This window comes from Halyomorpha halys, unplaced genomic scaffold, assembly GCF_000696795.3.
Source record: "Halyomorpha halys isolate HHAL.00 unplaced genomic scaffold, Hhal_1.1 Scaffold897.1, whole genome shotgun sequence".
NCBI lineage: Eukaryota > Metazoa > Arthropoda > Insecta > Hemiptera > Pentatomidae > Halyomorpha > Halyomorpha halys.
Window position 1 is genome coordinate 190,420 of NW_027114341.1, and position 25,246 is coordinate 215,665.

General features: G+C 30.2%; 1 protein-coding gene across 2 annotated transcripts in view; it reads right to left on the reverse strand.

The window, feature by feature from the left end:
* LOC106686911 (uncharacterized) overlaps window positions 1-25,246 on the reverse strand; it is a 110,054-nt gene that overhangs the window by 4,256 nt on the left and 80,552 nt on the right. The window contains exons 2-8 of one of the 2 annotated variants that reach the window (XM_014430511.3): window positions 14,754-15,012; window positions 9,825-10,028; window positions 8,518-8,700; window positions 6,591-6,979; window positions 4,016-4,299; window positions 3,834-3,932; window positions 1,256-2,884 (exon numbers count right to left, since the gene is read on the reverse strand). In XM_014430511.3, coding sequence (XP_014285997.1) covers window positions 1,256-2,884; window positions 3,834-3,932; window positions 4,016-4,299; window positions 6,591-6,979; window positions 8,518-8,700; window positions 9,825-10,028; window positions 14,754-14,870 — 2,905 coding nt within the window. In that variant the 5' untranslated portion in view covers window positions 14,871-15,012. The remainder of the gene's footprint in view (window positions 1-1,255; window positions 2,885-3,833; window positions 3,933-4,015; window positions 4,300-6,590; window positions 6,980-8,517; window positions 8,701-9,824; window positions 10,029-14,753; window positions 15,013-25,246) is intronic. The other variant, XM_014430513.3, reaches the window with a different exon arrangement.

Here is a 25,246-nt window from a genome sequence, read left to right on the forward strand (position 1 = left end):
GCAGTCTGAAATCCCAGCATTGTGGGGTGAAACGTTGGTTAACAATAAATATTTTTTTGAATGGAATATGGTCCGGGTGCGGTAAAAAAAAACTCGAATAGTAGATAATTACACTATTTTATTGAGCCAACATTTCGCCCCACGTTGCAGGGCTTCGTCAGGGCTGTTTTGGCGGCAGTCAAAAACAAAGAACATAAATATTTTTTTGTATAAAGATCCAAAATAGTATTATTTTGGTACCTTTATTGACCGACACCAGGACTATTTTCCTACAATCTACTTCATAAAGTCACCTATCTTCTTTCATTATGAATCGACTTAATAAGTATTTGATATATTTTCAAATACTTTAATAAATTATTAAAACAACTTTTTGTTAATTAGCATTGCTTAAGGTTTGGTTTTTCAATTACGTTTAATTACAAAAGGACTGAAATCAAGAGGATAATGAAGACTGATAAATCCGTTTCGCTATAAAAAACAAGATGAAGAATCGTTGAGAGAATGTATTTCATCATGATTCAGTTTTCTACTATTGGTACATTTCTCTCCTTACTAATACTGTTTTAATGGCTACTACTTACTGGTGCAATAACTTATACCAGGTTAGTTCAGTTTAAAAAAAATTATATAGCTAGTTAAATATGAAAAAGGAAAACTCATTGCTTTGTTCTTCTGTCACATTCACTGTACTTTAGAATAATACATATTTGTTAGAAAAAATATAGAACAAATTAAATAATAGCTATCCAAGTTAAGTATCAAAACACTTTATTATTTCTTTAAAAGTCCAACAATTCAGCCATCATCACAGATGACAATCTTAAATATAAATTTACACCTCATATAGAATAATTTAAACTTTTTTTGCAGGCTATTCTGCCCAGGTCAATAATTTCAGTCAAATGGTCCTATTTTATCACTTTTCCATTAAATTTTAAAACTTTTAATTACAGATTAACTTAACAATATTATCACACAATATTTTTCTACACATACAAAATATTGTGTGATAAGTAAATTTATATATAAGATTGTCCTTGAGGATGGCTGGACTGTTGGACTATTAAAGAAAAAATTAGCACCATTAACCATTGTTATCATATTATGTTACTCTACTTGTTTTTAGACTTAAGTTGGATACATACTATTTAATTTAAACAATAATAGCAGTTTCAAGAAAGTGAAAAGATTATACATAAAAAAAAAATAATTGGAAATTAGAGTAAACTTAATTAATAAACTGGTTTTATACCTCTTAAAGCTTCAGTTGGTAAATCAGGAACTTCATAATGCCTCTCTGAAGACTTTCTTAAAGATTTTTGAAGTTTATCAAATGTTGAACTGCATACATACACCTTCCTTTTGACTGGCTCGCTCTGCGGGCAATATTTGACATTGGCATCCACCTGATTGCCTAGGTCGAATGATTTGAACGAATTCAGAGGCGTCTTTACAGTCTCTTCGTTCCCATTGTGTATTTCAGCTATTGTTCGTCTTCCGTGCCAACTGGAACTTAAATCTTTGGCCTTATTGTTTCTATTTATGTGACCTATTTTGTTGGAGGTGTTGTATGGAGACTCGTTGCCTCTCATAATATCCAAACCTTTTTTAGCTAAGGACCCCTTGTTATAATTGGTCATTGAATTTTGATTGATCGTAACAGCGTTTTCATTGCTATATAAATTATATCTATAATTATCTTTATATAAATTGTCATTTGGATCAGGAAAAGTATTGATTGGTATCGGAATAGGGTTATTAACATAGTCATTTTCTTGGGTTATATTGTTTGTTTCTGATGCATTAAATATAGATAAAGCACAGCCATTAAATGAATTAATTTTATTCGATTCCTTCTTTTTTAATTTAAGAGAATCGTTGATTTTTTCAGCTTTTTTCAACCCAGAATTATTTCTAATTATAATTTTCTCTAATGTTTTTGATATAGTTTTAAAAATGCCTTCTTCATTTTCTATCTTGGGAACTGAGTTGTTATTGATAGTTTCTTGTAACAAGTCGATCTGTGAGTTTATTTCGGCTTCATTAGGAATCCTGTGGAAAGGATATACATGAGGTCTTGGGGCTGGAAAAATTGCAGACCGAGTGCTCAAAGTGGGAGAAAGGTAATCGGGTTGTGATCTACCTTGAAAATCTTCGAAAATATGTTCAGCTTCTTGAATCAGTTTTCGGTATCTTATATCCCCTTCTCTGTCTAGTTCAGTCACTTCTTTCCCAAAAGATCTACTAGGAACGACTGGAGGGTTAACCGGACAGGCAGTGAGTGAATTAGATCTCTTTTTTATTGTCGCTGTTTCGTGGGTATCAATTCGTTTTTCATCAACTTGCGATCTTCTTTCAACAATGTTACTGTTTGAACTGATTAATTTAGAAACGTGTGGGTTTTTCAAGTATTTTCCGTTGTATTCAGTTCCATTTCTTCTTAGTGAAACTGGAGTTCCATCAGCACTTCGTGTCCCACTCCTCTGGTTCTGTATCAGTCGTTCCATTAAAACTCTATTGAGATTCAAATGCCTACCTGGTTCTAAGATTTTCTTTTCGACTTCAGAGATCTGAGGAGGTTTGAAAGTCCTCATTGGGACAGGAGGAGGATCTTTTGGGAGAGATTCAATAGACTTTCTACTATCTTTGGAAGACTGACGTTTCCTTCTGTAACGCTTTGGAGTGACTTCAGCATTCAGGTCTTCACTTCTTCTTGAACTGCTCCTTCTCATCCTCCGATTGCAAAGGCTGGAACCCCTAGAAGAATGGGTACTACTTTCTCCTCTCTGACGTCGTAATCTCGAGCACTGTCTCTTACACATTTCAGGTGTATGGTTTGCGCTACTGACAAAAGTACAATGTCCTCTGTTTACGAACTTGCCTGAAACAATGGTTAAATAGTTGTATGACATTGTTAAAATGAAATTTTATTAAGAATAACCACACCAGTGACATGCTAACATATATCAGGATGGTAACAAATATAGCTTTCCAAATGAAAAAATAAGCTGCCTGAAACTTGATATTACTTTACGGATAATTTTAATTTATTTTGGCAATTCATTATGGTAAGCAAACAGCAAGGCATTAAAAAAGTAAATAAAAACCTGCACAACGTGAATATGAATTGAAGAATTGAAAAAGTTAAGTGTGAAGAATCAATAATTAAAATAATGAAAAAGATGGTCAGGGATGGTAGTCAAATTAAGGTAGGGTTAAAATTATTTAAAAATAAGTGAAAAGATAATTATATAAAAATGAAAGGAAAGAAGAAATAAAATAGTATTAATATAAATTGACAATGATGAGAATATAAAAAAAATTATGCAAACCATGATGTTAAAAATGAACAGTAGACATAATAACATGTAAAATAAGAAAAGTAGATTTGAGAAAACAAAATTTAACACACTAAAAGACGGAAAATAAAGAAGTAAGTTGAGATTAAAGAAAGGTTGAGAAAGAATAAATGAAAATAAAATTAATAATAATAAATGAGCAAAGAACAAATAACTATTTTTGTTTCTTTTGACCACACCCCTGACCATCTTCTTCATAATTTTAAATAATACAGTCAATTAATTATATATATAATAATTAAAATAGCAATTGGTGGTAACGAAAGGAGAGCTTTAAAAATACAAATCTACATCAATTACAACAGATAAGTATATTAACAATATATATGGCCTACAATATTATTTTCAGTATTAGGAAATGGAAATAAAGGAAAGGTCTGAAAGAAAGAAAAGAAAGGTTTTCATAAAAAGTACACATCAAAACTTTTTTTTTTAAAACAACAATCATCCAATGCCATGCTGATCGAATACCTGGTTGTTCGGAATCAGAGTTTGTTAACTCTGCAATTGAGCCTGTGTCAATAAAATCAAGATCATCCTGTCGCTCGCTTGCTTGGCGACTTGAATTATCTGCACAAAATTATAATCCAACGTCTGATAACACAACAAAAAAATGTAATTTAAATTATAAATATGTAATTATTCTACTATACCATTGTAATCAGGTTGGTCTTCACAATCAGTTGGATCGCTATCACTGAGAATATCCGTTTCTTTTTCATAAACGTAACTTTCATCATATTTCCCGAGCATTTCATTGAGAGTGACATCATCGTCAGAAAAATCGCTTGTATTTCCATGATGGTTATCATCTGAACCTGAAGATCGTGCTGATGTAGATGATGAAGATGTTGTTGGCCTTATATGGTGGCAAGGTCGATTGGGTTGAGGAGAGCATGTAGTTACTGTGTGCATCACTCTCCTCCCATTTATTAACCTAAATTCAGAAAAGATGATACATCATAGTTATTTCAACATAAAATATTCATCTAGAAAGAACTTAATTTTGAAATATAATAATTTAATTTTATAAATCACAATTACTAATATTACATGAAAAATGTTTTACTTATGGAAATTTTGTTTGGAAACACAACAGAATTATTACCTTATACGATATTATGTTATTTTAAATGTATTTTAGGTCTCATTTTTACTCTACCTTTGTGGTAAAAGACAAGTATGGGAGAAAATGAGACATTGTGTTTTCAATAGCATAATTCAATTATTTGAGTGTAGGATGGTGTTAACACAATTTGGGTATAAATTAACATTCTTAATGGATAATGAAAAATTAAAAAAAAAATCCATTTACAGGATTACTTTATTGGTTCTTACAAAATAAATAAATCAGGACCAATGAGTAGGAATAAAAAAAATCTTATATCTTATTAGTACATGAAAAATTAAAATAAATTAAGAAATAACTATAAACAAACAAAAAATTAATCTGAACCACTACAACTCATGAAGATTGAAGGTAGGTACTGCTACTAAACCATTATTTAGGTTATGCATTATGGTTAAGCAAGGAGGTGATTTGATTAGAATCACGCTCGACCACCAGATTTTCCCCAACTACAAGTACTCACTCACTTTATGAGTCTGGGTGGACCTTGGAGGGCACCCAAACTCACATGATTGACTCACAGCTAGAGTTATAGAATAAATAATACTATTACAGCTGGATTCAAACCAGAATCCTTCGAGTTAGTAGCACAGTACCTTACCACTGAGCCATGCCACTCTAAGTAATAGTTATAGACAAGATCATTTCACTATAATTTTAATTTACAATAAGATGTTGTGATCTGTTCGGTTATCATGGACATCATTAGGAACAATATAACAACTAAGAAAAATATAATTACATGACATTAAGTCTGAAAAAAATAATTTACAACTGATTATGTGTAATTTACAGCAGATATTTCACTTACATTTTATTTTAAATACATTTTTTTTATTGAGTCAAAACTTGAAGATGTCAATTACAATTGGCTTTTTCGGAAAATGAAATAGTACAGTATTATCTATCTTATTAAATTCACATTAATATTCTATTTGGATATTAGAATATTCTATTCCCTTAATAATTCTATGTATGTATTATTGTAATTCTATGGAATATTCTCTTCCCAGTCCCATATAAATGTTAGTTTTCAAAATGCCAGAGGACACTTGTGAATAGCTGAATGCTGGAACTGAAATTAGCCGTTTTGAATGAAATACTATTCAAAATAAATATATAAACTGATTAACAACAGTTTATCAATACTTTTTTGGGAAGGGAGAGAGAAAAAGGGACTACCCAAGATGTAATTACAAGGTGGTGCTAGATGTTTAAGGCCTCATCGACCACTGGAGTCCTCAAAATTGCAGAGTACGTGTTGTTGAGGAAAACCAGCATCTACACCCTTGCCAGGTTGGACTTTCCCCATATGATAGAAGAGGAGAACTATCCATTCTTCAGGGGTTCATCTACAGGTGGATGGAGTTTGGCCTGACACACTTTTTGTTGGAAAGGGCTTGACCACATGGACTTGGCGAACCTATAGAAAGCTTGGCCATCAATAGAAGATGAAGGTGAAGAAGCAGACGCAGACTGAGACAAGAAGGGCTGAACCAGGCTGCGTGCTAGAGAAGGCACCCTGACGGATGTGGACCAGGAGGATTGGACCTACCTGACAGATGCAATTGGATAACATCCAGCCCCATCAGTAAGGCACCGAACTGAGTGCTAGGCTGCACCATAGTTCAAATATACTAAATTTATGTTTCCATTGAATAGACCTCCCACCATTATATGTATAATAAGAAAAATAAAAATGAATTGTTAATTATTGGCAGCAGTGGCATGAGCAAGCAAGTCCAGCTTCAGCAACCCCACTGCTACTGCACCCTGTTTGCCAGAAATGGCGAAATAGGAGCTATAAAAAAAAAAAAAGATGTCTAAGGCTAATGCTTATGTTTGTTCACTACCAAATAAATTAACAATTGTAACAATTTGACATTTTTTTGTTAACATGATCATTCCCTTGTCCCTGAAACCTAAAAAAAAATATATAACACTACATATTAAATTGCCTACAGATCTGCCTAATGGTCATATAATAAAAAGGCACAACTAAAAATATTGTGAAAAATTGTCAAAATTCTGCCATTTTGGGAGAATGACTAATTTCTGTTTTGATACTGATGGAAAAAAAAATTTATCACACAACTTACGGGCTTGCTATGTAAGTTCCAGAATTCCTCAATAAATTCAAATTTTTAACTTCTTCAGGAATCGTCGGTGGAGGCCTCTCCTTACAACCAGTTGATGAAAGCGTTGAACTGCTTCCGACTGTAGAAGAAGTTTCTCCTTGAGAATTGTAGGCTTTGCTTTTTTCAGCACCTAGCCAAGGATTGGTACGAATCCTGTTTCTCTGTCGTGGGGAAGCAGATAAGAATGGTGAACTACACTGAAGGGTAGGGCCTGTTGTATGGGTCGATGAAGAACCTTCAGAATCCCGTGAAGAAATCTCGGCGAAGAAATTTTGGTGCTGACTATCATCGTAAGATTCAGTTCTTCTATGGAATGTAGGTACTTCACAAGTAATCACTTTCCTTTGTACCTGAAAAAAAAAAATCATCAGTGAATGACTGATTCAATCCATTTGCCATCTATTTTCAATTAATATTAATCTAAGGAAAGCCTTTAAGGAATCTTTCATGAAACTAAAACTGAAAATGGAGATTAAGATTAATCATGTATGAATGATAATGATTGATTAATGACAACAATTTGGAAATCGGATAAATCACAATTTGAAGCAGAGGGGAGCCTGAGGATACTTTGTTCGTATCTTGCATTTCACTTTATTCTTGCAGGCAAAGAGCAAAGTAATGGTCATACAAACTTTCTGTTTATTAGGAACCAAAGGATTCTTACCGTTTGACATCTCATATACAAATTGGACTGATAGTTTTGGGGTCTTCATGATTTAATCAGAATAGCTTTTGTATGATGAATGTCATTCCGAGTAACTGTGTACAGGTCCCTCAAAACTTATAAAAATATCTTTCAGTTAATTAAATAGTAAAATTAATACAAATCAATATTATGGAAACCTTTTCTTTGTTCTATTTGGAGTCAGTAATAAAGATGCTACTAGGTTCTATAATGTGTAATTTTTCATTATCATAAATATTTTTGGAAAATCGTTGATTGGCCGTGTGTAATATACAAAAGGAAGATCCGGGTACTGTCAAAAGAACTCAAATAGTAATAAAATTATTTATTATAAACCAATATTTCACTCAACTTTGCAAGGCTTCAACAGGACTGAAAAAGATAACTTGATAAGGAAAAAGAAAATATAACATGAAATAAAAACAAACTAAGGAATGGCTAAAAATTATTTAAAATTGTGAAAGTCTATATAAAAATGAACAAAATAAATTTAAATAATAAAAACAGGATGTGAAAAGTATAATGTAATTTGTTAACCATGAAATTCCCCACTCCCTTACCTTGTTTATACCTTACATCTGCTTCAAGCTCATTCTAATTCTTTCTGTTCTTCAGAAAGGTGGGTTTTGTTCATTATTTTTCTTGTTTGTTGACCTTTATTTGATTCATATTTCCCTTATTTTCTATCTTTTAGCGAGTACTGAATTTTTATATATATTTATCTTTTATCTACTTTTTATTTGTTATTATATCTGTTGTTATTAATTGTTTAATATTTTTTTGTAAATCTTATTTATTTGTACTTTTCAATTTACATCTTATTTTATTTAATATAATTTACTTTTTTTATTTTTATACTAACTTTCAAATATTTTAAATCATTCTTAGCTATACCTTAGTTTACTTTTATTTTATGTTATCTATACCTTTACTTTGTTACATTATTTTAGTTGTTTGTATCTTTTTTAGCCCTGATGAACCCCTGCGAAGTGGGACAAATCATTGGCTCACAATAAATAGTTTATTTGGGTGCAAATTACAAATTTTGGAAGCTACCGTTAAAACCATTACTGCCGAGAATGGTTACAGCCATAATCTAGAAGCTAAGAAGGAAATCACCAATCAAAATATAACTATTCCATTTTAATTTTTATTAACTTATATATATGTTACAATGAATTGTTAAAAGATTAATCTCACCTTTGGAGTAATAATCCTTGGTTGAGGAGTTGTTTTAGCAGCCCTATCAGCAATATCCTCCTCTGTCGAAGATCCTGGGAGGCCATCTTCTCTTCTTCTTTTGGTTTCTTCCCTCCTTCTCCGACCTGGGGTACTTCTACCCTCTGGTCCCACTCCTCCGCTAACCGCTGTATTCCCCGTGGCCTAATAATAGGTTAAAGCACTAAATTATTTTTTAATTAAATATCAGAAAAAATTAAAGAAGATAATATAAAAAATGTTTTTATTTCAGTCTGTTACACTATTTTTTTATATTTTTATCTTCACCCCAGTCAACATATTAAAATTTATTTTCAAACATAAAACTCCTGGAAGTATTTGTGAAAGTTTATTTTAAATTCTGCTTATTTATAGTTGTCAGATACAAACCTAAAAATAAAATTAACCTGTATTGGTTAAATCGGAAGTGACCTATACTCTTATACAACAATGGCAGACTTCATGTTTCATGACAGACAGTGAAGAAACTAAATGAGAAGTGTTATAAGGTCTGTCCACACCCACCTTATTCACTAGACTTATCTTCAACGGATTTCCATCTGTTCAGAAATTTGGAAAACCTCCTCAAAGGCAAACTTTTTGAAAATGATTCACAAGTTAAAAATGCATTTTTTTACTTTATCTCTTTATAAAACCCTAAATTTTTCAGTTCTGGGATGGAAAAGTTGATAACATGTTTGGGAAAATGTATAAAAAGTGAGTAAACACTTTAATTAAAATGTTTTGATTTTATAAAGTTGTTTTACTAAATAACTTTTCTGATAAAAACTAACATTTAATATGCAACAACCCAATAATAATAATAGTTGAAAATTATAATAATCCAATAAATAATAAAACAGACACAAGATATTTTATTGTAATGCTGAACTCTTAAATAAACTGAATAAATAAAAAACTACTTCCATTTTGAAAAAAAAAACAATTAAATTGGAAATCCAGTAGAGTACACTGGAAATAAACATCTTGGAATATGGTATTTAAATAAACTATCAAAAATAGTTCTGGAGATTGTATGTCTGAAAATAGATTTTAATATGTTGACTGGAGTGAAGATGAAAATGACCAATATATTAGAACAAAAAATTGCAATAATGTGAAATATATGTAGATATAGAACTATGATGAATTATTTGTTATTATATAATTTTATATTAACTAAGGTGGGTTTAATGTGACTTATAATGTTTTTTTTCTTAGTCTTTGTGATAGATATTTACTAATTTTTGTTTTTATATTACAGTTATACTTATAATATGGAATAGTACCTGAACGTAATGTTTTCCTGTCCTAAGGTTGATGTAATACTCTGGAGGAACAGAAGCTCCTGGTGAGGTTCCGTCGGTTGAATAACCTGTTGAATAGGCTGATTCAGGAGAAGAAAGGTGGACACCGTTCACTTCAGTTTTACCAACACTATACGTTGAGTTATCTTTTGGTACTGAATGCTTAACTTCATTACTCTTTTCATCCTTGAAACAGTCAAAATAATATCTTTCAAGATTTATATTATTAATAATATATTTATTTTTAATTTTATATGTTTATCATCATATCATTGTACTATTAATGATATGATGATAATTGTATTAATAACATTAATAGTATTAAAAAGTTATTTTAAAATGCAGCATATATGATGATATATGTTAATTAGTTCTCAATAATTTTTCAAAATATGCTTCAAACATTTAAGCTTATAAATTACCTCCTCACCAAAGCTTAGAATATGAGCTGTTAATTGTTGATCGTAGTATTAATATGTGGAGAAGATGGTCGGGGGTGCGGTTAGCAAAAATACACAAATAAACAAAACTTATTTATTTGTGCCAACATTTTGACCTGAATTTCAGGGCTGAAAAACAAAATGAGATAATGTTAATCAGAGACCTTTAAAAATAAAAATAAAATAATAAACAAACTTGAAAATACACATAACAATAAATCAAGTAGATTGTAGTTTTAATACTTAATTTATAGTTTTTAATATTTAATTTATTGTTATGTATATTTCCAAGTTTGTTTATTATTTTATTTTTATTTTTTATGATCTCTGAATCCAGGTTGTTATCTCATTTTGTTTTTCAGCCCTGATGAAAGCCTGAAATTTAGTTCGAAACGTCGGTCCAAATAAATAAATTTTGTATATTTTTTCTGACTGCATCCCCGACTATCTTCTCCTTACTTATAATATGAGCATAATAAATCTATTTATGATGAGTTAATTGTTATGCAGTGAATATTATATAATAATACATGAGAAAATTTTGCCTGATCTATTTGTTTTTGTGAAAAGATGGTCAGGGGTGCGGTCAGTGAAGTATATAAATAAGTAAAACTTATTTTGTTAGTGCCAAAGTTTTGGCCACAATTTAAGGCCTTCATCAGGGCTAAGTACAAAAAAAGAAAGATAACAAACATAATGAATAAAAGTAAGAACAGAATAACAAGAAAATAAGAAGATGTCAAATGAATACATAAATAGTATGGGAAGAAAATGTTGAGTCTAAAATAACAGAACTAAAAAAATGTTATTTTACTTATATATTTAATTAATATTCTTTCTTACATTTTAAAGAATTTCTATTTTTTACATATATTTACTAACTGGATTTTTATATATACCTGTGTATTATTTTCTTTTTCTCCCCTCTTTCACCATTTTAATATTACTAAATTCTCATAATGCTTTTATCTTATATTTTATTTCTTAGTATACTTACACTATACATTTTATTCCCATACTACTTATGTACCTATATTATTTGTTCTTTTCCTGTTCTGTTTTTAATTTTATCCATTATGGTTGTTATATTGTTTTTTGTTGAAGAAGTCCTTTGTTGGCACTAATACAAAGCAACACTTATTTATGTTCTTCACTGATCACACACCTGTCCCTCTTCTTGTAAATCTATTTTACTTTAAGAAAGAAGGTTTGTATCCAACTTCACGAAATAGAAAAGTCTAGATTTCTTTATTTCTATGTTTGACAAAATTATTACTCTAAAGAAAGAATGTAACAATGAATTTTAAGGAAAATCTCCTTATTTTATACGAGTTATGTGTAATTTTACAAGGTTGAAAACAATAGATATTGTATTTTAAATGCGGACTAACAAGGAGAATAGTTGTTGTATCATATATGAAATTTTATTTAAAAAAACATTTTTAATAATAAGTTTGCTTGATGATAGAACAATGGCCTAGAAATATATTGTTTACTGTATACAGATAATGTAAAACTTTTAAAATACAGTGTAATCTCGCTAATCCGAACTGGTGTTTAAAAAAAAAATATTACTTTTTATGAGAAAACACAGCAGGCAGTTACATATATATTTTCAAATAAAAGTGCTATTATATAAAGGACGTTTTTAGTTTCCCAACCTAAAAGGAACTTATTGTAACCACTATGAAAATCGAAAGTCAAAATTTTTACAGTTTCGATATCGGGTAATCAAATTCCTATGAATATGTTCAAAATACATTTTGTTGGAATTAGAAATACATATCTATATTATAAATCAGTTGATTCTATGAAAGTAATTTAATTAATAGTAGAAATATGTACAATACAAATTTTGTTGTTGAACTTATTTATTTATTTTTTTTTTATTACATTTTAAGTAAATCCATACAAAGAGTTTTAATTTTTGTTTATTCATTTTTTCACTTTTAAATGAACGATCTTATAATTTTAACAAATTAAATCAATACTTAGTGTTACTGGAGATGTAAAAGGAAACAAAAGTTTAGCAAAAACTAAATAAAGAGAAATAGTAATGTACATTCATATTGTTGAATTTTTCACACCATTTTTCTTAATACATTATTTAATCAAACCTTCAGAATAATACTACAAACAGTAATTTGTAGTAATAATTTTGGAATACCAAGATTACACTGCAATTAAAAAAATTTTTCACTTGAACTCAACAAAATATTTACAACTCTTTCAGTCTTTGAACTTTAATTATTAAGAAAATTCATATAGTTTTTCCTTATGTTATGTTGTTTTTAATATAATGAATTTTCATAAAATAAATAATATTACTTAATCTTATAAATAATATTTTTTAAGTGCATCATTTTTTTTTTATCAATATTTTACTGACACCCTTAAAACTGATGTTCCATATGATACAATGAGAGAAAGTATTTCTTAGCTTTTGTAAAATAAGGACTGTTCAGATAAAATTAAAAATAGAAATAAATATATTTGTACTCCCTTTGCGAGTGATGTCTCAGAATCCTTTACATCCATTGGCTGTATTCAAAATGTATCAACTCTGAATAAAAGCTTTTACAACAACAGGTGCTAAAGCAGTGCAGGCAACTTCACTGCCACTTTGCAAATCACAATACTGCGTTAACTAATAGAATTATTAACCATAATAGCATTTTTAATATTTTTACAACGATCGCACATAATTATAATTTAATCAATATGACAATATTCAAAAAGCCCTTAAGCATTTACTTTGATAAATAAATATTATTCTTGTAGTGCATTGGTAACAATGAAGGTGAATCAATTTCTGAAAAGAAGCAAACGATTATAGACAGTCAGCTTTCCTTAAATGGTAAACCATAAGAGGAACTTTTTTCAAACGACTTATGTGTGCCATGTCATACTACAAGTACCATATAGACATGTGTTATTTGCTTGAATTTTCACACTCTTTTACTCAAAGTGAAATATTTAGAACTAATTTAGTGGCAACTATAATCACATGAAGCTTTGCAATTTCACATTTATGTATTTAGAAACAAAACAAAACAAAGTTTAAAAGTCAATGAAAACATCAAATGAGTTTTATTTTATGCAAAATATCATTCAATAAATATCTGTTTACTTAATGAAATCCAATGATAAATTCCAGATATATTAATATAAATATTTACATTTTAACGAGTTGTTATATTAATTATATCCACACAATTATAAATTTAATAATGTTTAAAAAATGAATTTGAGCTATATATTAATATATATTTGTATGATAGTTGGAAATTCATTCTAGATAGAGACGATAAGGGTCTAGCTGTATGATTTCTTTTTGTATTAGCTTCTCATCTTTTTTTAATTTTTAAAATTTAGATTCAATTTTCTTTTATTGTTCAGATAAATAATAATAATAATCTGAACCACTATAAGGCATGAAGGGTCAAGGGTTAACCTCAAACTGTCCATTTTGAAATCCAATCATCTAAATGTCAATGAAATTCCATTCGTCAAATTATAAATTATTGTCAGAATTTTACATGATCCATATAATTCATTCATCTTTTCATAATTTGGTCTTTCTATAGTTGATGCAGTTAAGGAACTGTAAATAGAAAGACCAAATATTTTTTAAAAATTAATTTGAACTAACTCAAACCTATGCAAGGTTGGCAATGCTGTATCCTCTCATCAGAAGAAAATTTAGATTAAAACCAGATACAACCATTCTCATTTAAATAACAATATCAAGACCCTTATTGATGTACAGTTGCGAAATCTGGGGAGCAGCATCCTCTACGAAGCAAAAAAATGCGCCTTGATTTATAAGAAATAGTCAATTGAATCACGAACTAAAATTGGAATCAATTAATTAATTGATAAAAAAATTTCTTTGTTTACATTTCTAACAATGGTCCTAATGAAGGCCTACAATGTAGGTTGAAACGTCAGCAGAAAATAAATAAATTGTTGATAAGATAAATTGTGGGCAAGAGGAAAAAAAATAGTAATTTTTTCTTCCTCTTGCCCACCTGGCAGAGGTTTTGTCCCTGGCCCTGGCCATATTCTTCAAATTATTTTTTTTCTTTCTTTCAATCTTCAATTGCATATTTATCATTAATATTTCTTAGATATATTATTTTGATTATTATTATTTTTATTTTTTTATTGTAACATTGCAAAATGTTAGATTTTTTTTTTTTTGTACAAGGCTGAACTTCCATATTATCAATTATAAAAAGCTAATCTATTTTTTATAATAACCATTTAATACCCACCAGGCCAGCCTGGTAATAAATATATATTATGTATAAAAAAAAGTGGTTAGATAATTAAATTGGAACTTTCCAAAAAGTGATAGAAGTATAACGGATGATTAGTCTTTAGTAATTTTTTTTTTATACATTATCGACTAAGAAAAATTCTGATAGAGAAAGAAAACTCATTTGATGTTTGAATGACCGTTACTCACTGATATAGCCAATTGTGGTGCCTCGAGTCCTTTGGATTTATTTTTAGAACGTGACTGTTTCTTGCGGGCTCGCACAATGTGCGCTTCCATCCAGGAGCGGATCCTCGTCCCGAACATCCCTTCTTATCCCCCTGCCCCCATGCAAACTCACAATGCCTGCAGATCAGCTCCCATTTTATGATCACAATATATATTTTTTCTTCCTGATAGTTTTTGGTGCGATTCTATAGAGCTTCCATCATCAGGCTATGAGATCCATCTGAAAGCAAAATAAGAAGTAAATATTAAAATGTGTATTCTTGTATAGAATGCATACATATAAATATGAATATAGAAATAAATTTCTTTTTTTTTTTTTCTATAAAATAAAACCAAATAAACAAAAAAATACAAGTAGGGGCACCTGAGGATTCAAGACCAGCTGTGGCAAATTCATTCTGTTATATTAGCATTGGGCTCAGGCAATCATCTTGGTGCACACCTAACCTCAATGATGAAGTAGTTTCCTTTAATGGAGGAATATCAAGCAGTCCAGCATGCTGACCCTATCACATCCTTCCAAAACTGTTGGTCTAGAAACAGTAGATTGGATTGGGGCAAAAGGTAGCCGAGGGAGTCAAGACATCTACATTAACAACTTCCTAAAAGCAGTGGTGCTCATTCAAATCTGGTCTGGGGGGTTGACTTTTATTTCTTGGCGGCTTCATGGAATGAAAACTTGGCCCTCCCAGCTTGTTTATAATAGGTTGGTTACTTGCAGATAACACACCCTTATGTAAGAAATGACCAGGAAGGAGTAATAAAAAAATTATGATAGCTTACTACTAAAGCTAAATCCAGACTTTGTGTCAACTTGGAGGAAGATAATGAAGAAGAAGATAATGTCTAGAAAAACAGGATGGTTAGAAGGGAATCGTTTATGTCTTTTTTGTAAACAGCAAAACTGAGAGGTTACCTTTCATGACAATAGTGGCTTCATTGTGAAATACATCTGAGTAAATGGTATAATTATGTCACTGAAAATACTTTAAAAAACAAGGTTGACTCCAGCAGGCGCTGGAATCCTTAAACTGAGTAATTAACATCTAAAAATATGAATATACAGACCATGGTATAAGTTAAGTTGTATCAAAATCTAGACCTGATTTTTATGCAATTGCATATTTTTTTGCCACAAAATTTGTAAACAGTTGAACAAATAACTTTATGAATCAGGATGTTCAGGTACAATTAGCCAAATTCAATTCTTTACATTTTTCATGTTTGACTATAAATGCATAAAATATCGCATTTCGATGATTTCAATTAAATCAAAAAAATAGAAATAAAAATTAAAACGCAACGTTGCAGTAATCTGTTAATTTGTAATTTTTTTAATATTGTTAATAAATTATCATATTTATTTTTTAAAAATGATCTTTTTATTTTTTTACTGATAACAAATGTTTATTATTTTGTTATATTAATTTTTAAAATTTTAAAGTTAATATAATTTATTTATTTTAAATTTAATTAAATTAAAATTATATCATTTTTTTTTTTCATTTTTTTATTATACAACATTTAATATAGTTTTCGTTTAATTTTTAATCTTTCCTAGTTTAGAAATTTTTACAGGGACATTAGTTGTCTATTTGAAAGTTTCAGTTACCTTATTGAATATTTGGTGTTTTTTGGTTCATATTTTATTTCATAGTATGTGGATTTTTACTGCATAAAAATCCGGGCTCAAATCGTAATAAAAGACTTCGTGATGTTGATGGATTTAAGCATAAAGAGAAAATCTACTGAATTTATATAAAATCACAAATAATAATTGTTAAAATTGTTTTTTGTTTACGGGTCATTCCATGTCAATTCGCATTTTTTTGGCACAGTTGACCTCATGGAAAAAATTTGATAAAGTCTATCAAAAGAATGCACCAATGCAATAGACATACGGATGTCTCATACGTCTCATACGTCCCAAGTTATAGACTTCCCACAATAAATTCACTATCTACTGATTTTTCAGTACATTTTTTATGAAATGTTGCTTTTAAGCTATTGAATGCAAACAGCTCTACATGGGCTCATATTTTAGTAAATTCACTGCACTTTAAATGATGTTCTTTTAGATTTTCTAGTGCTGTAGGTAGTTTCAAAGATATGGAGCTCAGAATGAGAAATCATTTTTTTTTTATGTCTTGAAACAGCCACCATTTTTTATTCCTCCTAGCTATACTTTGCAGACTCATCAACTATAACTAGTAATTATGCATAGTTTTCATTAAAGGAATAAAAAAATTGTGGTGAAATAACCTACTTTTTTTTCCAACGGGCTATTGTAGTATATTTAAGTGCAATAAAAAGTTTTGTAGTGGACAAAAATTCGAGCCGTTCCCTTGAAAACATGTATACATATTTAAACGTGATTTTGAATATATTATTAAAAATGAATGGAGAATAAAATGAACCTCTGACGAATGAGAAAGTGTTATATTTTCTATAATAATTATAAATATGTAGTATTTTTTTTTTTGCTATTTTATCTTGTTTTAAATAAAGTAGTTAAATTATTACTCTAATTTAAAATGTTTAGTGAAAAGATTAAAACGATCTCGTTCTCATCGATTTCACACACGACAAACCCAAAGTAAGAGTAGAAACGGAAAATGAATTTAATTCAACCATACCAGGTGCACAAAAGAGAACTTAACTCTTCGGAAATAAGAATGGGTATTTTTGTTTAGAATATAAGGAGTGAATAGAAGTGTTGAATGGATTGTGATCGATTTTCCAAAAGTGTGGGGCCCTATATTAAAAGGGTCTCGAGAAGGCATTTCCATATAGAAGCTTCTTCAAGCCCCGTTAGAAGGAGAGAGGCTATGGAAAATACAACGCTAAAGCAATGGAAAAACCATTGTCAAAGCTCAAATGGAGCTGAAGAAAACTGGCGAGAATTTTCTTATACCCTCCATTACGACTGTGTTCGGATTATTATTACCTCTGAGATAAATGCTCTAGTTACAGTACAAGAGCTGGGTGTAAAAAAATTCAGTCTCATCACTAATAACTATGATGAAAACTACAAATAATTACGAATAAAAACTGATGAGTCTACCAAGTATAGTTATGAGAAAAAAATAGAGGTTGTTTCAAAGCATTAAAAAAAATTAATTTTTCATTCTGAGCTCTATATCTTTAAAACTACCAACAAAACTAGAAAACCTAAGTTAACATAATTTAAATTAGAGTAAATTTTCTAGAATCTGAGTCCTATTTACGTTCAATAGTTCCCGAGAAATACATTTTTAAAAAGCAACATTTCATAAAAAAATGTACTGAAAGATTAGTAGTTAGTGAATTTATTTTGAAAAACCTATATATCATAACTCATTTGACCTACAGATGTCTATTATCACTCAAATTAAAGCTTGTCTAATGGACTATAAAGAAGTTTATGTACTTCACCTTCGTAGGAATAGTAGTTTTCATGATATTTTCTAAAAATAAATTGATTTATAGTTGTTCGGACAAATTTTCTTTTAGTACCAACAACACAAGAAAACTTAAGAGAACGTCATTTAAAGAAGAGTAAATTTGCTAAAATATGAGCCTTAACAGAGTTATTTACGTTAAATAGTTCTCGAGATATTGCTTTTTAAAAAGCGACATTTTATAAAAATGTATGAAACGTACTGAAAGATCAGAATGAAAGTGAATTTATTTTGAAAAATCTATACCTCAAAAACCATTTGACGTACAGATGTCTATTAGCACTAAAATTAAAGTTAGTTTAGTGAGCTATAAAGTAGTTTAATACGTTTATCGACGTAGGAGTAGTGGTTTTCACGATATTTGCTAAAATAAATTGATTTATAGTTGTTCAGACAAATTTTCATTTGCCAAATTTATATTTATATGTGAATATCATAAAAATTACTACCCCTACGAAGATAAGTGTCATAAATTACTTTATAGTAAGTTAAATTTCCTTTATTTTGAGTGTTGGCAGACATATGTGCGTCTTATTGATCTAGAGATATATTTTTCAAAAATCAAACATTTTATACTAACAACTAGAAATTAACAGTTTGTGAATATATTTTGTTACATATAATAAAAACTACTACTCCTACTGATTACTATGATGAAAATTACAAATAATTACGAGTAAAAACAGATGAGTCTCCAAGTATAATTAGAAGAAAAAAATGGTAGTTATTTAAAATGTTAAAAATCCATATCTTTAAAACTACCTACAACACTAGGAAACTTAAGAGGTCATTATTTAATGGAGAGTAAATTTTCTGAAATATGAGCCCTAATAGAGCTATTTTACTTTAGCTTTTTAAAAAGCAATATTTCATTAACATGTACTGAAAGATTAGTAGTTAATGTATTTATTTTTAGAAATCTTTATCTCAAAAACCACGTGAAATGGTGTCTACCGCACCCCCAACCATCTTCTCCTCGTTCATCATCCACGGTCAACTATCTTTCATAATTAGAGCTATAACATTAGAACATTAGTTTTTATGTTTCTAGCCAAAATAAATTGATTTCTAGCTGTTCGGAAAACAAATTCATATTCGTGCTCAAATATCATAAATAGTAAAATTGTAGTAGTAGAATAGTAGAACGAGTCACTCTGTCTTTGACTGCCGTCAAAACAGGTATGGATTCTGTCTCATCATTTGATTTGATTTTTTTTTTTTACTTTTCTCATCTCTTTATTTGTACTTAATATTTCTTCTCTTATCTATCTGTTACTATTACCCTTTTCATTTACTATTTACAACCTTTAGTTTTTCTTATTATAACTTACTTTTCATTTTATACCCCTGTTATTTTCCACTTATGTTTTTTCTTTTTTTCCTTTTTGTAACTATGTCAAGTGTTTGTATCTTTTTTAGCCCTGACGAAGCCCTGCAACGTGGGGCGAAACGTTGGCTCAATAAAATAGTATATCCATTTACTATTTGAGTTTTTTTGACCGCACCCGGACCATATTCCATTCATCTATACACACAGTCAATCAATAATCTTCCAGTATGTCATAAATAGTACTACTCCTACAAAAACAAACATCATAAACTACTTTATAGCAAATTAAATAAGCATTAATTTGAGTGCTCATATGCATCTGTACGTCTAATGGCACCTGAGACTTAGCTTGTCATTAATAAAAAAATTTGTCCCGACAACTATAAATCAATATTTAGTGAATTTATTTAGGAAAATATAATAAAAACTACATCTACGAAGTTAAACGCCATAAACTACTTCGTAGTACATTCAACTAGCTTGAATTTGGGTGCTGGCAGACATCTCTACGTTTAATAGTTCATAAGATATATTTTTTCAATAATCCAAAAGTTTATCCGAACAACTAGAGATCATGATAATTTCTTTTGGCAAATATAATGAAAAGTAATACTTCTACAAAGATAACTGTCATAAACTACACTGAAGTACATTCAACTAGCTTTAAACTATATAGGATAAGGATAAAATAAAATTTCTTAAAATCTAAATTTAAAATTTTAATTTTATGAAAGTTTTTATATTTTCAAATTTATTCCTTGAATAGTTAGTATTATGAATTACAGGACTGTGTATGGGTGAGATGGAAACGGCACCAATTTTTAAAATATTAAGAACTAAAGCTTCTCTTTTATAAATTCAACTATATATTTATGTTAATTAGTAAAGAATTGCATGGAAATAAACACAACACAGCCGTGAATAAATATTTAGTTAATTAACAAATAAATAAATGTATAAGATTTTGGCACTTGCATTTCTTAAGCGTTTGATTTCATTGAAAATCGTTCACCAATATGTTTTATGTAATTTTGGGAATTAATGCATGGTATTAGTGGATTCTTTTGATAGACAAAGCTTTATAAAAACTGTGTCAACCCTGTTAAAAAGCGAATTAACATGGAATGATCCTGAAACGTTATAAACTACTTTACAGAACATTAAACTAGCTTTAAATTGGGTACTAATAGACATCTATAAGTCCAATGGTTTCTGAGATATAGTTTTTTATAAATAAAAAAATTTGTCTGAACAACTATAAATTATCTTGTTAATTTCTTTTAGTAAGTGTCATAAAAACTACTACTGCTACGTCATAAACTACTTTATAGCACATTAAACTAGCTTCAATTTGAGTGCTAAAAGGCATCTGAATGTCTAATGATTCCTGAGATTGAAAAATAATTGACTGAAATAATTTATTAATGTTTTATCACTATTTACTAAATTTGTAGAAGTTTTCCAAATTTCTTAACTTTTCGTGTTGGTAGAATGACTGCGTTAAAAAGCGAATTGACGTGAAATGACCCTCAAGTAAAATACAATTATGCCGTGTGATTTTATATAAATTCACTAGAACGCTATCATTAATTTACTTCTCCTTGACATTTTATTTCCGAATCGTTACCGAACGCGACCCGTTACATGAACTCCAAGGAGGTAGAAGTCGACTGTAGAAGACAGGTATTGGCAGTAGCAGTAATGGAGGAGAGACGATCAGTTAGTGCCAGCTGTGTCCCTTTTTCTTCTGGTCACAGTACGTCTTGAGGGATCCCATTGACGAATGGTCCTCTATAAAAACAATTGAGCGATATAACTGGTTAACTGGGGAACATTTTCTCTCACTCCAACGAGGTTTTCTCTTTATGCTTAAATCTATCAACATCCCCAACTCTTTTATTATGAGCTCGGAGTTTTATGCAGTAAAAATCTACAAATTATGAAATAAAATATGAACATCAAATAGTCAATAAGGTAACTAAAATTTTCAAATATACAACTAATGTACCTGCAAAAATTACTAAACTAGGAAAGAAATTGGAGGGTTTAAAAATTAAACGAAAATGATTTTAAATATTGTATAATATGAAGCAATTTTTAAATATTAATATAACAAAATAGTAAACATTTGCAATCAGTAAAATAATTAAGATAATTTAAACTGCTTTGTACTGCCTCGAGATTTATCGGAATGCCAGAATGATAATCGCTGAAGGCAATTGTCCAAAATAAGTTAATAATTAATTTATATTGTGTCCCGTAAAACTATTATTATAACTGGATTCTTTTCCAAAGGCTTGTTACGTGTTTACCAGTTTACCAATTAAATATCTTTATTTCTATAAGATATCATTACCATTAATTATATAATATAATAAGGGGTGGTATTGGGTTATATAATAGTATATAAACTAAATTTATTGCTATGATTAAAATTATTTAGATAAATGGTTGCCATAAAATATGATTCTTACATTGTTACTTATTGTTTAATTTATACTTATAGCTGTCGATTTGAATGATTCATGCAGTGGGTTGTAGTTCCGTAGGTGTCGTTTTGTTCATAAGAGATGTCCAGGTCTCATGGCCTTCTTACGACTTCGTCTGGTCGAAGTGCATCTTGCCCCTCTTCGTTCTTGTTTCCTCTGCTCCTCTCCTGCTTTTCAAGCCTGGTCCTCTCTCGTCTAAGTCCTCCTCTTCACTGCCCTTTTTCCTGGTCTAGTTGCCCTGCCCCTTTTCTTCTACTCCCCCTTTTGGGGCGTTACCTTATTTTTGAATCTCATTCCTCATTGGCCGTAGGTGACAGAACGCTCCCTAGGTAGGCGTCCCCTCTCTCCCAGGCCTGAGAGGGGGTGGGGAAGTTTGACATGTCCAGGAAGGGCCTGCACCTGCTTAATTGGATTCTGATCCTTCGCCAAAAACTGTCGTTTTTAATTGTTAAGTATTAGTAGATCTAATAAAGGAATGTGGCAAACTAAGCACAGAAGAGTACATATCCAGGGACGCAGTAAAAGATTCCTCGAAAGGCTCCTACCTGACCAAGTATAGGGACAGATGGCGAAAAACCTTAATAAACATTAATATTGTTGTTGTAATAATGGCTAATGCCTCGGTACATAGCAATAAGGTAACTAAAACTTTAAAATATACAACTAAGGTACCTGCAAAAATTACTAAACTAGGAAAGAAATTGGAGGGATTAAAAATTAAACGAAGATGATTTTAAATATTGTATAATATCAAGCACTTTTTAAAAATTAATATAACAAAATAGTACACATTTGCAATCAGTAAGATAATTAAGATAATTTATTGACAAAATTAAAAAAAAGTACAAATTAACAGATTACTGCAACACGAAATACGTTTCCAAATTATTGGCAGGGGGGGGGGCGAGGAGGGAGGGGAATGGGACCCTACTACTATTCTAACCCCAATAGACGTCTCTGTATAATGTAAGGCACACGAAACAGTGGCTGAACAGATTCTATGAAAAGCATTTCTTAATTTTTTATTTTATTTTTTTGAAACGGTGACAGGTCCATCTATTTTTTTAGCCATTAATATTTTCTAAAAAGAAAGTTCTCGACTTAGACAAAGCTTTCCACAGCTCATACTAAAGTTGCTAATCTCAAGATTGAGCGAGCGCTATTGTGCCCCACCATAACGAGGGGGAGACTTAAACAATGCGGTTGCAGGCACCTACCAACCAGCTTTTCGACTCTTTTTAAAGCACGGTCATCAATCCTGGTACCAACCTGTCGTCATTAGAGTCACCCGTGTCTCCCTCGAACCGGAGGGTCTCTGGACAACAGATTAACAAACCTCTTGTTTCCTATTTTTTATTTTATTTTTTAGGAGTTGTCTTTTGTGTTGTCAATGTTTGAAACTAATGTAGAGTTCTTTTAAGCCCCATTGTGTTGACCGAAAAAGGTTGTATGTTTGAAAAACTCTGTACTTTACAGTCTTATACACGAATTAATAAGAATTAATTAAAAACTAAATCTTGTGGATAGAAAAATGAGGGCAGTGCATTGAAAAAGACAAATATTATTTAAAACAACAAAAAATGAAAGATAAAAAAGAAACTGGTTAATAAAAAAATTAGGACTTATATTCTATTGGCAATATATAAAAATAATTTTTATTCATAAATGATAAGTGACCAATAATAAGAACTAGGAAAAGAAGAAAGATGTGAAAATTATTTTCCTGAAAATAAATATAATAATCTGCAAAAAAGTTATTTGTTTAATTATTAGTTATTTAACTAGATACTAAATCATTTATGAAGGGGTATTCATGGATTTCCCAAAATGGATTTTCATGGATTCCCAAAATGGTGGGAGGTAATCAAGAAGAGGTATTCATGATGTTGTGTTAATTGTAAAATGTTTTACCATGTTAAATGTTATAAGTATAGGATTGTGAGCAGCCCTATTTAAAGTCATGTTAAATGTTAAACGCATAAGAGCTTCTAGCTGATTTTCTGAGCAACCTGTTTAGTAACCTTTCCTGCCAAAATTTCATGTTATTGTTTACTTCTAAGTTTTGATTACAGTAATTTATTACAACATGCCTAAAATAAGTGAAAAGTATAAGTGTAAAAGTTTGGCTACTGATTGTATTTTTTAAAAAGTCCAAAACGCAAGTCAAAAAAACAAAAACAAAACACAAACTACGAGTAAGTAACCTAACACGATAACAAATAAAACTAGCTCAGCTGATCTGTTTCGTGACGTCATTCTCCATTTAACAGACCTAGTAACAGACTCTCAGCCATGTTACATGTTATATCGTTTTAACATGGCAAAATAAGGAAATATTTCTCCATTTAACATAAGTTTTTCCATATAGCACACTTTAACAAGTTAAACTAAAGATCACGAATACCCCTATTGTGAGCAGCCCTATTTAAAGTCATTTTAAATATTAAAAGCACAAGAGCTCCTAGCTGATTTTTGTGCAACTTGTTTTATAACCTTTCCTTCCATGACTTTATATCATTGTTTACATCTAAGTTTCGATTGAAGTAATTTATTAACATAAACTTCGACCAAGTAACCTAACACAACAGCAAACAAAATGGTGACGAGTTCAGTGGTCCGTTGCGTGACGTCATTCTCTATTTAACAGACTTTCAGCCATGTTATATCGTTTTAACATGAGTTTTCCATTAAAAAGATTTTAACATGTTAAACTAAAGATGATGAGTTGACACTGAGGTGCATCTTTGCTTGTTATGAGATGGTCATGGGTGAACCGACCCCCATGATGAGGCCCAGCAACTCACTGGCTTTATTATTTTAAGCTTATTATTTTCGACGTATTCTGTTGCCAGTAATTTAATATTTTTATATTAGTGGGCGTTATATTTTCTAGTTAGTGGGCTTCAGTTGGATATTTATTTACTTTTTCGTTTCCAAGAATCCCGGAATGAATTGGAACACTCATTTTGACTAGAAAAAAAAAACTTATTTTTGAAGAAGAACCCTCACTTTGTTTAATGGACGATATTATTTATGTGGCAGAGTTCAAAACTTTCTGGAAGATTGGTGCACACATCCTCTCCAATACTTGTTCACCCATTACATAGCCTTCGTCATCCCCAGTTGCAACTTATCCCTTAAAGCCAAGCGAAGCTGGTCCCCAAGATGCAATCTGTCGAATCGCCTCCAGCTGGA